Raw genomic sequence first — 18,508 nt, forward strand, 5'->3', positions numbered from 1 at the left:
ACTGATCGATATTTAACGTGTTTCAGGATTGTAAGAATACATGGGATACCTATATATTACATTAACTCACAGAATGTACATTAAATCGTGAAAAAATATTTTTCTGAGTTCTGCACAGATACTTATTTTCCTGCCAACTATTTAAAACAATTTGGACAATATTTTACAGTTGACTTATCCCCCAAATAATCAATGGGTTTTATTTTAAATTACTAATCAGATAAAACTTTCAGATTATTCTTTAAAGTATACCTTCTAGAAAAAAACTATTTGAAATAATAATAATTTCCAACAAAGCTTATTATCTATATATTTTAAAAACCAAAAGAAATCTCTTAGGATTTTCAAAATTTTGTAATTTAAGAAACCAATAACTTACATTTGGACAAATGTACCAGATCAGAGCTTTAACAGTTATCACATAAATAGCTACCCACAGTCGTCATCGTTAATGCAAAAAGGTTTAAATTAGTCTTTTTACCTTTTATTTCCAATAAGCATAATGACCATGTTGGAATTGGAATGCTGGCGGGCATCTTCTAACCAAGTTGTCAAGTGGTTGAATGTATCTCTCCTAAACATGAATGATCATTTGATTACTACTGTCAAAGGATATCCCCCAGCAATGTACAATGAACAGTATATATTCCACTCAAGGTAATTATTTTTAGCCATATTCACTTATGTTATGAAAATAGATTTCAAGTACTGTACCTGGATTTAGAGTCCACTGATTACAGTTCAGTTTAGAAATTTAATGTAGCATCATTTCATAAAATTCCAATGTATAAATACTATTACCGAATTGATCAACTTTGGGTACTTACACAAGAAAATAATTTAGTTGCAATTTTCTGGAGTAAATTTATATTTAATTCAAGACACACGTTTTAAAGTCAAACAGCCAGGACATAAAGTCAAATAGCCAGGACTTTTATTACTGGTAACCATACTTATTTAGAAAAATTCTCTGCATTGACCACTGGACTGAACAATTTCCAAGTTCTCACCTTGTAATATCATAGACTAGTAAAGCCCCTGCTGCACCTCTGTAATATGACCTTGTGATGGAACGAAAGGACTCTTGCCCTGCCTGTGAGGAAAGAAAAGGTTGAGAGTTTCCTTTAATAAATTGTCCTCTACATTTTTTATTATTCACATGCATAATATGAGCAGGTAAGGAATGAGTGCATAAAGGAAAAGAAGAACATCTTACTTCACCATCTAGGAAAAAGTCACATAATACAACTATTGCTCAAATCAACCAGATGCACATGCCATTCCCCCAAAACCCTCCCCAACAAGACCTCTAAACCTTTTTTGGCAATCCCTGACAACACAATTTACTGAATGGCTTCACAATACATGAATCATTATTAGAGCATAGAATGGACTCCTAGCAACTAAGCTCTGAAGACAAATTTGAAAGGAAGCAAATAACCCAGAGCCTCACATTTGAATTCAATAACCCACTCCCTGGGGCAGCTGTTGACACTAGAATAAATAAAGTCCATTGTAAATAAATGATGAATGACATCTTTACGCCCACCATCTGCTGGTGTAAAGGTTGTTGGAAGGCCAAGGATGCAGATTTTATCAGTTATATCATAAACTGCAGTGAGCTTTCAGCAGTCATCAGATGGAATTCTTTGAGCAATCATTTTATTATGAAAAACAGAAAATGGTTCTGAATTTAATTTATATAATTTTTCTACACACTTAATCAATTTTCTCTGCATTTGATATATAATGATGTCAAAAGGCAACAGGATGTAAAAGTCATCTTTATATTCACTTGTAAAAACAGACTTCAGAGATTATGCAAAATCAGTTCTTCTCTTTTACCAGTGGCACTAATGTTCTGTTTAAGAAAGGTTAGGGATATACCTTTGCCTTTGAGTTTAAAACTGCGACAGTTCTTAACAAGAATACTTTTTCATTTTTAATCACTTCTTTCCCACCTTTGAGAAAGAAATAAGCATGTAAATTAAATAACTGTAAAGCCAGTTTTCACGATTTTTGTATGTAAAATCTACTTTCTTGAAACATACTCATGTTTGCATCTTCTAAATTCGGATCTTCCAATGTAAACATTAAGCCCTTCTTACCTGCAGAACACACACAGACAACTCAGATTCTGTCCTGTTCTAACACTCAGCACTATAACTCCTTGTTCTTGTTAGCCCTTCCATTACACTTCCTCCCTCCCTCCTGTGTCTCTTACCCCCAGTACCTAGCACGGGGTCTGGCACACAGCAGGCATTCAAAGGAGTCTGTGAGTGAAAGAATGAATCCCAATGTCTTAGGTCAAATGCACAAAATGGTCATTACTCCATCCCACCTAAATAAGTGGACATCAGTAAACCCTAGCAGTAAAAATAACTTCTATGTGGAAACTAAAGATAAGACCCTCTCTTGGTAATCATGACCAGTTCTGGCACTTAGAATGTCTTATGCTAAATTAGATTCTGAGAAAGTCATCACATAAAAGGGCTGTAAAAATAACCAACTCATTCCACAAAGATTGAGGCTAAAACACTAGGTAATACTAGTTGGAAGCATAAAATTAAAATTATTTTTAAATAATTTATTGGGATGTATCTTTTAAAAAAATAAAAGTCCTTTCAAATTCAAGTTCAAAATGGAAGCATCATGGGAATTTCTTCTTTAACTGCTTAGCATGGGAAAAGTAAGGTCTAGATTTTTAACATATTAATTTCACTGTGAATTACATACACTAAAGAAATCAGGTTTGGCGCTCTTGTGTTTCCCTTGCCTAAAACGCAGCAAAGGTAAAAGTCCTTTAAAACAATCTTGCGAGGAGAAAAGCACATATCTATGTACTATTCCCATTCCTTCTAAAACTGTTTTACCAATAACAAACATGCTGCAATATAGAAATAACATATTTAATTTATCACTTTATTCTAAATGCACTGAATCTGGATTTTGCCCATCATTAAAAATTAAGGAAAAACAATAAAAAACACACACATTCCAATGAGGTCTATGAATGTAGCTATGCATATTAAAAATTAACTACATAATAAGCGAAGATCAGTACTCAGAATAGTTTCTAAATTTTTGAGACCTGACTTGTAGGAAAAACATCCCACACTCTGGCCTAGTCTCTGTTAACGGTACTGGTAGTCTTGAAATAAATCTTGCTCAAATAAGTGTTTTATTATGGCTTTTCCAACTACATACAAATAAACAACAGCTAACAGCATAAAAGTTAGCCCAATGATTAATTATCTTGATCATATTAAAACCAAGTAATCAAGTTTTTCAAAAGCACTTTAATATAAACTTGTCCAAATTGTGATTGACCTATAGTGTTTTAAATGAAAAAGAATGTCGACTTAGGAAACAGATGTTATTTTTGATCCTACTCACTATAAAGTGTTTGCTTAAAGAGATTTTAGAAGCTTGAAACTGAACAGGACATAGAGTTCCTTGTAGTAAGGAATTCCTAATAGTAGCTGAGAGTGTAAAGAAAAATGTATTTAATGAAACAAGGATGACTTAGGCTAAGTAAATAGCACCAGAAAAACCTGGCTGGGATGGCCAGAGTGGACCGTGAGCTTATCTGCTCACAACATAGCTGTTGATTTCTGGGGGGAAAAGATCCAGCAAGAGACCCAGATATAAAAGAAACAGAATGGAGCAAGTCAGCCCTAAGAGAGAATGGGCACGCTCATTTTTAGTGCTCCTTAGTACTGAAATCAGACACAGAATATTTGTGAAAAAGAAACCTTACGGACCTTTATTTTCCATGTGAGAGTTGCTAAATCAAATAAACTTGATTCTTTGCCCCTTACCTTTAAAATTTACTTCCACTGGCAAGATTAAGATTCCCCCAAATTGGCTTCCCCATGTGCCTGAGTTTTTCCTTTGTAAACAATTCTTATAGTTAACCAGGCTGGCAACTTAACTCTTCTTCCTCTCGTTACCTCTAACATACTTTATATACATAAGCTACTGCTTAAAACCTATATAGCCTAAATTTAAGTCCTAAGCTCCCAGACATTTGATCTATTTGTTTCTTTAGAATTTTATCTTCTTAGTCAATAAAAGTCTTATTCATACAACTGATTTTTTTTTTTTGTTTACTGATGTCCTCTGTGTTCGGAATATTCCTACTTTTGTACCTGGTTAACTCTCCTTGAAAAACTATTTTCTCCTTCTTCCACTTACCCAATTTCTATTCCCTTTGATAGAAAGGAGCTCCCCAATTCTCTCACAAAGCGTCTGCCACAGCCCATAGTCATCCTTTTCTCACAATTCTAAAAGTGCTTTCATGTGATCATTTGGTTCTAATACTACTGATTAGATAAAATGAACACATTGCTCAAATGCTTATCTTTTTCCCTCTTTAGTTCTCCTTTAGGAGTAGTCTAACTCAGAATACTGAAGTATATTTATAGCAGGCACTAAAATGTTATCTTAATTGATCCCAAAGAACCAATAAAGTTAGAAAATTAAGGTCTGTGAGAATCAATATTACAGTAATATCTCTTACTTTCATTTTTAGTTGTTTATCTAACAACTTCAGCTATCAAAACCTAGCCAATGACCAAAAATAAGAAAAAAAGAATTTCTAAGTAGCCAAGTAAGTTGTCTAGTGCCCCAGTGAGAAATCTCAGGTACTTTCAACTTAAAATCTAGGCCAGTGATGAAGGAACTGTTATCAACAAGGAAACTGAAAATGTCATGCACTAAAATCTACACGCATTAACAAGACTTGTTTTAAAAAACAGATCAGTAAAAAACAAAGTGATTTTTTAGGCTTCTTCAGTGTCCACAGCGAGGATGGAGAAAAAGTCAACCTGGACTATAATTCTAGGCCTTTTTTTAAGGGAGTCTCCTATAGAAAAGAAACTAGCATTGTAAATATTTAGAAAAAATAGCAGATGCTGAATGCTTTCAAAAGTTCACGAACATTTACTTTGAAAAAAAAGAAGAAAAAGACAAGAAGAGAGGTCTGCTGACTTCAGATTCTTTTAATGCTGCTAAAGAAGAGAACACCTAGAGACTCCAGGTGGGAGGTAAACATTAGAGTAGAATGAAATAAATGCCTGACATCGGCTCCTGTCCCTGTGGTTGTTTAGGAAAAAGCTGATGAAAAAGCAACAGTTGGGACGCTAAAAGCCTCTCGACTCCTGGGGCTGGGGGCACGGGAGCAGAGGGTTCACAGAGGCACTACCGTTTCCCAGCGCTGGTTCCAGGACCCTTCCACGGTCCCACTGAATTGTGGTCATTGGTCCTTATGGCTCCTTTGACACATAAAAATATTCATTTGGGGGGGGGTGGTGGTAAGGAGGTGGGTGTAAACTGACATATTTTATTTACAAAGGACCAAAAGATGCCTGTGATTTGCTGAAAAGGCGCTTTTAGCATGTATGTTTAACATGCTATTTTGCAGTGTCTCACTAAATCCTATTTAATGAAAATAATGTTTGTAAATCTAAAGTAAAACTATTTCTAGAGAAGCTGAGCAGATGTATGGATTTAAAACATCTATACTACACATTTTTGGGAAGAATAAGATTTATTTGGATGTGCCAGGAAGGCAACTGAAAAAGTGACAAAAAGCAAAAGACAAGTAGCAACAGAAAAAGATGGTGGGAAAAGGCTAGATGAGGGTCTCATAATGAGAACCCACTTCTTACGCACTTCTTCCATCAGTCAGTGGATAGGAACTGGGTGCAACTGATGCTTTTCTTTGACTTACTGGGACAGAGATGAGGAACATCACACATGTGACTCCTGATAAAAGAAAACAAGTGACAAGGGCCAAGCAACAGTGCTTTAAGGGAGCCACTGATATGCTGTTATCATTCTTTCAGCAAGGCCTCCGGAAGCTATCGGCTAGCAGCTAGACTTACTATTTTCAAAAAAAAGCAAAGATGGTAGATGTGGATATTTTACAAGGAAAATATTTTTATTTTTGTGAATGGAAATGGATGTATTATGAATGATAAATGTGCTGAGATAATGAGACTTAGTCATTGGGGAAAAAAATAATTTCTTTAAGACTGACGAAACAAACCATAACATTTGGCAAAATTTTCTCTGAAGGACTCTAGAATGAAAGGTTTTGTAGATGTCCAGGGACATGACCCTTGCTAAGAACATAGCTTGCTTTCAATGTATAGACACATTGCAAAACATTAATGATACAGGAAACTAAGATTCATTCAGATATAAATAAACTAAATGTGGAACCAACCTTAATGTGTGTCAGATAACGTGTATTAAACAGTTTGGAAATTAGATATGGAAGAAGAAAACCAATGACAATAAGAGGAAAACCTACAGGGCAGAGACTCGAGAACAACTTTCACAAGTATTAGGTTAACAGAGTGTTTTGAACATTCCTAAAACTCTGGTACAGGCCATTGGGTTCCAGTAACCTCCATCTGAAGACTTGAAAATCTTTTTCTTTTTTGGGGGGTGAGAGTCATAATAATGTCTTCGAAGGCACTATAGTGTCTCCCTTTCATATACAGAGGAAAGAAAATTACTCTCTGCTCTTCTAGCAGAAGTATGAACAAGAGTTCTTTTTCTTTTTCCCCTTTATACTGTTCAGCATAAGTAACAGTTATAGATCATTGCAGCAGAAAACAATCCACTCATATGCTAAGAAAAAAAGGCTCCTATCAAACAAAGGCAGAGCTAGTCAACCTACAAAAGAAACAACTGGGGACGAACTAAGGACTTGTTCAAGTTTCAAAAAGCGGGGTGGGGAGGCTTATTATTTAAGGGAACACTAAGAATAGAACGACAATTGAATAAACTACAATTAGGTGATTTGTGCTTAAAATATCACATAATTTTCATTACTATAGTAATCCTTCCTTTTAAAACCATGTATTTTAGTAGATGTTGTCTCCTGAACACGTTCAATAATCCTACTGATTCATCCAATGAAATTTACCAAACATTGTATCAGTCAGTAAACTGAGAAGATACAAAGGTGAAAAAGATAGAGATAGATGATTCTTTCCCTCATGATGTTTATTCTGAGAAGGTTAGATACGTGAACAAAAAAACTGATAACAGAATCAGAGCTACACCAAGAACATACATAAAATATTATGGGGAGAATCAGCTATCTCATGAGGGTCAGAAAGTTCCACAAGAGTCGACATTTGAGCTGGTTGTAAACGTAAAAGGGGGAAAAAATACTTCAAGCAAAACAAGTATTTATGCAAAGTACAGGAGTTAAAAACGACTTTATTCAAGAACATCAAGCAGTTCAGTTTGCACTGCACTGTACGGAAGGATGTGTGCTGCAGAAGTTTACTAGCTAAGAAAGCAACCCAGTTTGTCTAAAACAATCAGTTTTCAAAAGAACTGAAATTCTTTTAATATAAGAAAAATACTTCTTTTTGGTTGGAGATTATTTATTTTAAATCTCTAGGAAAGAAGAGACTTTTGCATATTTTATCTTTCTTCTGTGCGGTTTTGAAATCATGTTGCCTGAGAGAATCTGGGACAGAGCAAGTGAGAAATCTAGGGTTTTCCATTTTAGGAACAATTACGTGACACAGAGGAAGTATAAGGAAACTTAAGTCTCACAATGGCCTTTGGCAACTTGCTTGGTCTCCTTGGGAATGAATGTGATCTCTGAGAATGAATATTCTCCAAGGCTCCTTCCTTCCCTTTTAGGTGACAGGTGAGAAATGAAGACTGAGTAACTAGAGGAAAAATGACTTGGAATATATGATGAGAAAATGCCCCATATTTTATAATTACTAGTTTAAAGAATATGGTCTTTGTCATAATGGGACACCTTTTGGTTTTACTCAACTGGGGTTCCACGAAGAATTAAGTCCTAACAGCCTCAAGGCAGTGGTTCTCAAAATGTGATCCCAGGACTCCTGGATGTCCCTGAGACTTTTTAAGGGTCTATGAGGTCCTCTGTTTCCCAACTACCTATTTGTGTGAGGTTGTATTTTCTTCATATACTTCAACTAAACAACACACATAGGATTCAATGCAGAAGCAGATATGAGAATCCAGCTGTCTTCTATTAAGCAAACAGTAAAGAGACTTTTCAAAATTTAACGAACGATACTCCTCTCACTAAAAAAATACAGGGTTGCTTTTTTTTTTTTTTGAAAAAGTTAATTTCCATAAAAATTTGCATTGTTTAGCCCAACATATGAGATTATTATGGCTATTTCTAAATGAATAACTAAATATCTAAAAAGTTTCTCAGTTTTAGTTTCTAATATGATAAATACTGACAGCTATAAGCCATGTAAGCAAAGGCTCTTTGGGGTCTTTAGTAATTTTTAACAATACAAAGGGATTCTGAGACCAAAAAGTTTGAGAACGGCTACCTTAAGACATCCACTGTATATAATAAAGTAACTTCTCTTTTATGCATCTAAAATGGGAGAATAGAGAAAATAGTTACTCAAATTATATTCTGTGGTTCAGATGAGAAACTGCCATTAAAAATTATACAGCATGTAACAGCTCAATGAACATAAATGAGAGAATCAGGACTGGGAGCAAGCTGGCTTCAAGTAGCTGGGACTAAATCGAACTTTTAGAATACATTAATAAACTGTCAGCTCAAGTGGCTATGGTATTGAAATTCTTATTTTACTTCACATGTGTGCTTTAGACATGCTGCTTGTTTTCCTTAAAAATGTAGTTTCTAGAGCATTTCCATTCAGCTTCAGCATTCACTCAGATATGTTCACCAACACCTAACACCTGGGGTACACCTGTTGAAAACACTGCATAGGAAAAACAAATCTTTTCTGGTACCGTATTTCATCTCATGGCTGCGGGGGTGTTAGCGCCTAACAAACCATAACAGGCATAAAATAACATTAAAACAAAACATACAAAGTACTTTTGTTATACTTACCGTATCCCATATCTGAAGTTTTATTTGTTTCCCATCAATAGTTATCATTCGAGCACCGAACTCTACACCTGAATAGAATAAAAAATGATTTGTTACACAATCTAGTGGGACAATATTTCACATTTAAGGATAAGAAAAAGGATATCTATTTCCAGGACATGCTATGCCAGGTCCTTAGAAAACATCTAATCTAAGGCAGAAGCACTACTAAGTCATAAACTATGGACATAATCAAAACACTAAGATAAATATCTGAATCTAGTATAGTCAAGAAACTAAATGTGGTCTTCGTGTTTTACAGGTTCGTTAACATAAAAAATCACTAAAAAGGGGCAGATGAATTTCAATATCATAGTCTTGGATCTCAGTATGGGCTATCAACTAGGAAAGAAACCTCCATATCCATCCACTATAAATAACCACTGTTTAAATATACTTCCAGACACTGCTCCATGAATACACGCACAGAAATAAGTATACAATTTTACAAAAATAGGTAAATATAAACGCTATTTTACAATTAGCTTTTCAGTCAGCATGTCATAAACATATTCCATATAATGAATACCTTTGCCAATCAATAAATATATAAAACTATACCATTAGTATTTTCGATGGCTGCATATTTGTGTGTGTGGGTGGTATGTGTACGTATAGATAGATACATACACTTTACTAAGTTGGCACTCTACTGCTACAAATTTAGGTGTTCCCAAATCTTCACTATGTTCATCAGCGAAATCCAACACATGTTCAAATGAACTATCCTACATCATTTTTCGACTTGCGATTATGATTGCACAATAAAGGGAATACAAGCTTTACACTTGTGTTGGCTTTTTCTCTTGCATTTCTCATCTCTTTAAAGTATTCATTCAATCATCAAAATAGAAGGAGAAAAAGGGGATGATTTCAGAACAGCGAACAGCTGTGAAGAAGAATCTAAAAGTCTATCGCTTATATCATACCAAATCATTACTGCTTGGAGTGGTTTCTATCAGTATTTAGATCAGAGTCAGGATGAAGGGAAGACACACATGGTCCCCAGAAACCAGATGTCTTCCTGGCAGAAAAACAAGCTCTAGTTGCCCATGGAAAGGGCACACCGCCCAGTGACAGAATTCCATTTCAGCATCTCCTACACTTTCCCCAACCGAGATTAGTAGGGTGAAATAGAAAGGTAATTTATCCTCCCATGATGTGTAACTTGAAGGAGGTTTTATTCTACATTTTAATACTTATTCCATCGTAGAGGCATAGTCAATACCAAATCAAATGAAACAAAAACGGAATTCAATTTCAGCTTCAGAAACAACTCTTTCCCATTTACTTTTTCATTCGCTGCAGGTTTCCCTTTCTATGTTATGCGACAAAAGAAAATACTGAAACCTAAAGTGTCCTCATTTTCAGAAACAAATAATAAACCAAAAACCTTCTCTCTCTTCTGGACTATAATTTTTTTAAAAAAAATATGTTTCCTTAAATATATGTATATGCTTGAGAATCCCATTTAGAAAAGCTTCCCTAGCTTTTTCTTTTTTAATAGCATAAACCATCATCCCCTATGCCTTTGAGGCTGTCCTCCCAGATACATTTTCAATTAAGACAATCTGTCTGCCAGAGAAATTGTCTGTGGAGTCAAAATCAAGGTCCCAAATACCTGACATTGTCAGGGAGTGATGCTTATTTCTTTAGATATGTAATTCAATTCTAACCTTCCAGAACAAAATACTCAGAATGTAAATATACATGTTCTAATTGTCTCTAGACCATTATCATCCTTGCATTATAATCTTTTATTGAACATTCAATATTCAGTACCTACTAATTGTGTTACCCTGGGCAAGTAGTTAAAATTGTTTAGTTTTTTTTTATCTGTATAGTAGTATTAATGATACCTAATCACATAAGATTTTTTTTCAAGATTGAAAGGATTCTTAAATAAAATATGGAACAGTGCCTGGCACATAGTAAGCTTTCAGTATGTGAGTTATTGTTATTCCATATTGTACACACAATTTCTAAACCGCCACACTACATAACAAATGACAGACCCCATGAGAAAGGGCTACATGTAAGAGCCAGATGACTGTGGAAGTGCAAAGGCAAAATGTAGCCTTTCCCCAGATGGAGCTGCCAGCGTAGAGAGCAGAGCTGGGTACGAAGCAAGTAATCAGGCTGAGCCCTCCTCAGACCAGCATGGGAGCACAGGGGCCTGTTCCCGGAACCTAGACACTGCAGAAGTTCAAAACTGAGACTCATGGGAGTAAGATTTTCTTAATTCTAGAAATGAAGGGAAAACTACATATAAAACAAGAATTTCCTTAATTTTCTACGAAAAATAAACAGCAAATACCATTCTTAAAGGTAAAACAGAGAAATTCAAATTATACTGAGAAAAAGATTACAATGCCCTCAACTTATAAATTATTCTAGAGATTTTGGTCATAACTTACAAAAAACAAAACTAAAAGGTATAAATATTAGCTAAGGAAAAAAAGTGTAACTTTCAGATATGACTAAATTACCTAGAACATGCAAAAATAGTTAATTTAACATTGACGGGGCAAAAAAACTATTCATAATAGGAACAAAATATATATACCAGAACAAACAAGAAAAGCACAATGCCTGTATGAAGAAAATGATAAAATCTTAAAAAGTTGGAATAAAAACACATATTGTGTATATAAAAAGATTAGTAATCTCAATACAATAAAAACAAGTTATCTCTAAATTAACATATAAAGTTAATAAAATTCTTACCAAATTTAAAAGTCTCACCAAAAACTTTGCAAATTTTGCAGATGAGACTAAAGTTCATGTGGAAGGACAAGTGTACAAGAATCATCAAGAAAACACAGAAAAGGAAAAATGTCAATCACATATTAAATACTCTGCAAAGTTACTATAAATACCACAGTGTGATACGTATGGCCTCATGAAAAAGCAAAGAAGCATGCACAGAATAGATTTGAGTCTCCACACAGGCTTGCTTACATATGGAGATTTAGCAGATGACAAAGGTGATAATTCAAATAGGGAAGAATGAATGGCTTATTTAATTAATAGTGTGGGGTCACAAGTTATATAGGGATTAAAGAAAATCATATATACAATCACATACCAGATGGAGTACAAATTTATGGCATGAGAAGAATATTTAAGAGAAGACATAATTTTTGCACTGGGGAGCCTTGAAAACCATAAAAAAAAAAAGTCAATGAATCTGACAAAAGAAAATCAATAGTAGAAGGGACAAAGAGATAAACAGGTAATTCAAAGAGAAGACGTAGAAGTGGTTCTTAAACATATAAAAAATGCCAGCATCCCTAAAAAATAAGAACCGAGAAGTAAATTAACCATTTTTATCTCTCCAATTCACAAATATGAAGAACATTAATAAGTTGCAGTAGAGACAAGGGTGAGGAGAAACAGGTACTTTAGTGCATGGGTCAAAGAAGTGCAAACTGGACCAGCTTTGTGTTTATGACTGCTACTCAAGTCCTGTAGAAGGCAATACACACACCAAACTCTATAGCAGTTCCTAGAGGGCCAAAGGAAATTTATACAGGAAATTTAACATTCTCTGTTTTTTTTTTAACAATATTTTCATAATGATCACATCCTGTCAGGAAAACGCATTTACATTTTAAAATTCATGTACATAAACTTTGTAAAATCTAAATTAGATGTTCACAAGAGGTCTTTTAAGTGTTCTTCCTTGTTCTTGGCAATATTATTCCAGGCAAGTCAAGTTATCAGAAAATTGAACCCCAAATAAATGAGGTATATTTTTAATTGACAGCTTGTGGGAAGCCTGATAGGAATATATTTTGATTCTACCACCTTTTCCCCAAAAGTACATTTTTACTCCTAGTAGTCATTTCTTAGGGACTGACTGCTTTAAAAAGTGGGAGAGATAGGTAGGAAGGTGTAATCAACATACAAATGGGCCACCCTCTAGACCAGTGTTAGTCAAACTGTCCATTAGCAAGTAGTGAAATAAATGTGGTGGGAATTAGTGGGCTGTAACTGGAACAACATAATTGAACGTCATTAAAGGAATGCATGCATTAACCACTGTAATGTTAAATGATACTTTATGAAGCTTTCCCTCCAGATAGTATACTAATTTAGCAAATATTTATAGAGTCTTCTTATGTACCAGGGGCTGGAAATACAGTATCAAACTGGTAACTCTGCTGTCATGGATTTGACTTTATACTGGTGGAGACAATGTTCAGTTATATTTACTTGTATAAAAAGTTAAGAAGAAAAATAAATCTAGGTGAGAGGATGGGTATTGGGGTACGTGAATACTGGGGAAGAAAAACATCAAGAGCTATTTGGTACACGTTAAGTTTGAGATGCCTATTAGATACACAAGAGGAGATGTTAAGAAACCAGCTGAATATGTGTATATGAGAGGAGAGAACCCTAGTTAGAGTGGGTTCAAAAATGAGTGGAGAAAAAGAAAGAAAAAGGGATAATTCTTTCTGAGGACCTTTGCTTAAAGGAGAGAAAAGAATGGAAAACTAGAAAAGTCATAAAAAATTACCATCAAAAAGAGAAAAATTAATGCCCACTGGAATAAAAAAGAACTGGTGAAGCTGTGTTCTTTGAGTAGACCTTGGCCAGCAACTTGGGGTTTATCCACAGCAGCAAGAAGGCTGAATTTATGGGCACAATGCAGGTAGGTGGGTGTCTGTGTGGTGGTGGAAACCTGTGAAAATGCTCTTCTACTTGCCTCTACTTTCTGAGCGAATAGAAACCGAGGTTATCACCTGAGAATGAACACAGAAATGGTGCTATGTGCTTATAGAGCAAGAAGGTATAATATAGTTACACAGGAAAGAAAAGAATGAATGGATGTTTAGAAGTGCGTGCCCAAGATATTAAATTAATGAGACTAGCTAGCATGGTATTGTGTTTTTCTCCATGCAAGCATGGAGTAGTAGATAGCTGAATTTAACCTACAGGTTAGCCACAGAGTATGGTGAAGTAAAAGAGAGGAGAAGGACTTGGGAGGGTGTATGCAGGAGTGATTACAATGACAAATACAGTGGTTAGAATTAAAACTGGGTGAGGAGAGAACTAAAAATGCAAGAGAGGTGAGAATGAAAAGATGCTAGGATCCAAACATTATAGGTCTGGGAAGGGCAAATAAATTGTTAGTGTTAGGAACTAGAAGGTGTGAGCTGGAATGATGGGAAGAACAGTCAAACAGCCACATACGCGAAAATGAAATTCTGGAGTGGTACAGGTATTGGTAATGACAAGGTCCTGGGAGCGACTATGGGACTAAATAGCTAAGGTAGAGTGGAAGCAAGATCATGGGAGAGGAAGTCAGGGGACTGAGAGGTCAAGATGTATATGGGGGTGTGCTCACATATATGTATAAGGCCAACAATAAACGACTTATGTCCAGCAAGGTAATCAATATTTAAAAGCCATTGCTCCAATGCTTCTCAAACTAATGTTCACATGAATCACCTGTTGAAATGCAGAATCCGATTCATTAGATTTAACACGCTCCCACATGACTGATGCTGCTGGTCTAGTGCAATAGCCCTTGAATAGCCTTTACGTAGCAAGGTTCTACCTAGTCTCAATTTCAATGTAATAGTAGCCAGGAAGCTATTTATAAACTGCTTTGACTCATATAACCATGCTCACTGAGATAGTAGTCAAAGGGTAAGGAATATTTCAGAGTCTTTTCTTGCCTTTTACGGTCTTTTATTTCCCCTTTTCTATCATTTAATACGTCTTAGTCGTGACCCAACCATAAGTTTTCACCTTTCTCTATGCATCAGGCAAAGGCAAGTATGCAGCAGAATCAAGATACTGTCATGTCTACTTTCACAAACATTCCAATGTTCCTTTAAAAAAAAGTTCTAATGACCTGCTAAATTGTCCTTGTGTCTCCAAAATATATTGTTGTGACGGATGTCATAAGGTATAGCAGTTGAGGTCCAACCAGAGAAACAGAAACCATACTTAAGTATTTAAAACAGAGAGAACTGTTACAGTGAGGATAAGCTAAGAAGCCCAAAGAAAAGATGGTAAAGCAATGCAGAGCTTGGCCAACAGCAGGAAGCTGCTACCATCCCTAGGCTGTGGGGACAGAGAAACTTGGGTTTGCAGAGCTCAGGAGCTAGACTAGCAGGACGCAGTGGGCCCGGCAGGCAGGGGCTGGGGCTAGAGCCACAGAGGACCTACAGCTAACTCATGCAGAGAGAGAAGAGGAGACTCTTGGTTTCACTTTGCTTTTAGCCATCTATCTCCCAGTGCCTACCATCAGCAAACCCAGAGAGGAGCCAGCTGGTACAGTCACGTGAGTTACAGTTTTCCAAACAACTCGCTTTGGTCTACTCCGTTATCTCTTCCCCACAAGTATAGTCTGTGCCAATTTCTGACAGAGACTCTTTAACAGGTGTGCCATAATGATTTAGAAATTTAAATGAAAGCGTCAATGAAAAGGAAGACACTTTTATTTAGTATGCTATACTAAAAACTGTTTAGCCAGTAGTCTCAGGACTGAGTCTCACCTAAGAGATGGCTACTAAGGTTCAGACTTAATGGCCAAACAAAAAAAGATCCTACATAAAAATGAGCTCACCAAAGTTAAACTATGTCATGAGGCCCAGAAATAGTTGAAACCTTTTTACCCATCATTACTGTGTATACTTAAAACTACTGAAATAAAATGGAATTTGAATATTCTTGATCAGTCACCACTAGGGAAAAATTTTAATATAGCCAAAAAGTACATGGGGCTTCACTAAAAACTATTAATTGATCTAGTAATTTGATTCATAAATTCTATCTTCAATTTGTTATTTTAAAAATACACAAGGCATGAGAGTCACCCTGTTAGTGAATTAATGATATCTATAGAAAATAAGCAGTCACTGACTAAAAAGATACATCAAGTTATCAGTGGTAAAGTCTAACTAGATTGCCAATTACCTTATTTCTTCATAGTTTACCAATTTCTAATTGTTAATGGGCTATAGACAAAGAATAATCAAGTAAGTTCTTCAGCTTTCAGGGTAGAAATACAATTTCTTTAAACAAATAAGAACACTGAGACAGTCTATTTACTTCAATTTTTTCATGTTTTAATTTTATATTTTTGCATATTAATAAGCAGTATCAATAATAAGTTATTACTTACCAGTAACTGTCTCATTTATTCTTCAAAACTGAGGAAACTAAAGAATGCTGATGGTAGTTTTTCTATCGCAGTAATAATGATAGCTAATATTTAAATAATATTAGTTAATAATAGCTAATATTTGTTGACTATTCCTTACCAGTAACTGCCTCATTTATTTCTTACAACTGAGAAAACTAAAGGATACTTGATGGTAGTTTCTCTCTCACAGTAATAATAATGGTAGCTAATATTTAAATAATTGAGAAAACTAAAAGATGCTTGATGGTAGTTCTTTTCAATTAGAAATTATAGGTGAACCGAGAGAAGCCGTCCCCAACCTTTTTTGGCATCAGGAACCAGTGCTCCTGTGAGATTCTAATGCCTGATGATCTGAGGCGGAGCTGAGGTGGTGATGCTAGCGCTGAGGGGGGAGCAGCTGCAAATACAGATGAAGCTTCCTTGCTCTCACCAGCCGCTCACTCCCTACTGTGCAGCCTGGTTCCTAACAGGCCAGGGACCATACCCGGCCTGGGGGTTGGGGACCCCTGTCCTACAATACTTACCATGTTGCCAGGCACCGTTTCAATGCTTCATATTTGTGAGACTGGTACTACTATTATTCTCATTTTACAGATAAAGAAACAGATATGGAGCTTGCTAGTGGCAGAGACTCCATTCGAACTCTGGAAAGCTGGTCCAGAGTCTCTGCTCTTACCCCTGTGCTGTGTCATCTCTCAATCATTTGTTTCATCATTAAATACAATCAAAATCCTAAATATTAATATGTCTTGCTTCATTGCGACCACTTTTACAAAGTTGGGTAATATTATTTTTATTATACTCCAATTTTTAAAAAGAGATGGAGACTAAACTCCGAACAGCATGGGTTCATTGATATTTTGACTTGTTACTAATAGAACTGAAACTCTAAGCACATTCCATTTCCACTTCCCAAAACTTTTGAATACTTCTCATTTCTTTTATAACACTTACCGATAGTAAGGTCATGCACTGGTTGAAACCTCTTGTCTGTAAACTGTAGCAATAAGCATGATTTCCCAACACCTAGAAGTTAAAAAAAAAAAAAATTAAGTGGGGAAACTCACAGAAATTAAAGAACACTTTACAAAAGCACATGGAAAACAGGTAGCCAGGGTTTCTGGTGCTCTGTGAACAATCTTTTATGATTTCTCAATGCTCTAATTTCTTGGGAAATTAGAGGACTGATAATATAGGTGGAAGGTGTTAATCAATTCGAAGCACCCCTTTCATCCTTTCTTATTCATTCGACATTTCAATTTGAAAGATAAAAAGTGGCAGCAACTTGTAGAAGACAACTAAGGTCCTCCCAGTAGCCTCTAGCACTCATGCAGTTAAGTGTTCACTTTTCTTTGTGTACTAGTGAAAATGTTTAAAAACACAATTTCATCTTTTTGTAGGCAGCCATCATTCATTCATTCACTCAAAAAGTCTTTATTGAGTGCTAACTTTACTGCACTAGGGACTTGATACAATTGTGTGGAAAACCAATATGCTTCCTTCCTACAGTGTAGTATAGCTAGAGAAATTAGAATGGATGCCCAAATTATTTATATAAACTGTAACTGAAATAATTATAATAACTGCTATTTGAAAGAAAAGACTAAAGTGCTATGAGGATGAGTAACAAGAGGCGTAACTGAAGGGCTGGAGATCTTTCTGAGGAAGTGACACTTAAATTAAGCCGTTCGGTGTCTTCTAGATTATAAACACATAAGAGAAGGTCAATGAATATCTTTTTGTCTTATGGTAGACATAAAGCACTTAATAAATTTACTGAATGATTGACCCTAGCGTCAAATGTTATAAAAATTGTCAGAATGCCCAGTAACAAATCTATGCTGTGGTGTATGGTTGTGTTTTAGGAAATACTTTATTTGTTCAAAGTTGAGTATTTTAAGATTTTAGTTAGCTGGAAATAAACTGGAACTTGATCTCAGTTTTCTTCTTGTTCTAATATCCATTATTTCTCTTATATTACGAAATGTCAAAGTCAAATTCATTTTCTCAGATTTCTAACTCCTTTGAATAGCCTTTCAGATCTAGGATAGAAAGGGAAAATTTTTTAAGTGTGACGGTACACTTAAATGAACAACTGAAATATGAATCTTCGGTTCTTTTTTAAAAATTGACTTTATTTTTAAGAGCGATTTAAGTTCATAGCAAAATCAATCAGAAGGTACAGCCAGGTCCCATGTTTTCCCTGCGGCACAGGAGCACAGCCTCCTCCACTGCCAACATCCCACTTTGGTTACAATCGATGAACCTTCATTATTGACACATCGTCACTCAAAGTCCATAGTTTACATTGGGGTTCGTTCTTGGTGCTGCACATTCTACAGATTTTGACAAATCCCCCATGCTCCCCCTATTAGTCCCCTCCTTACTCCTAACCCCTGGCAACCACCTGTCTTTTT

At 35.5% G+C, this 18,508-nt stretch overlaps 1 protein-coding gene across 1 annotated transcript in view; it reads right to left on the minus strand.

The window, feature by feature from the left end:
• RAB2A (RAB2A, member RAS oncogene family) overlaps positions 1-18,508 on the minus strand; it is an 81,594-nt gene that overhangs the window by 34,815 nt on the left and 28,271 nt on the right. The window contains exons 2-5 of the mRNA XM_016162554.2: positions 17,046-17,117; positions 8,891-8,958; positions 1,011-1,093; positions 482-574 (exon numbers count right to left, since the gene is read on the minus strand). Of these exons, the coding sequence (XP_016018040.1) occupies positions 482-574; positions 1,011-1,093; positions 8,891-8,958; positions 17,046-17,117 (316 nt within the window). The remainder of the gene's footprint in view (positions 1-481; positions 575-1,010; positions 1,094-8,890; positions 8,959-17,045; positions 17,118-18,508) is intronic.

This window comes from Rousettus aegyptiacus, unplaced genomic scaffold (assembly GCF_014176215.1).
Source record: "Rousettus aegyptiacus isolate mRouAeg1 unplaced genomic scaffold, mRouAeg1.p scaffold_m13_p_15, whole genome shotgun sequence".
In the NCBI taxonomy this organism is placed as follows: Eukaryota; Metazoa; Chordata; class Mammalia; order Chiroptera; family Pteropodidae; genus Rousettus; species Rousettus aegyptiacus.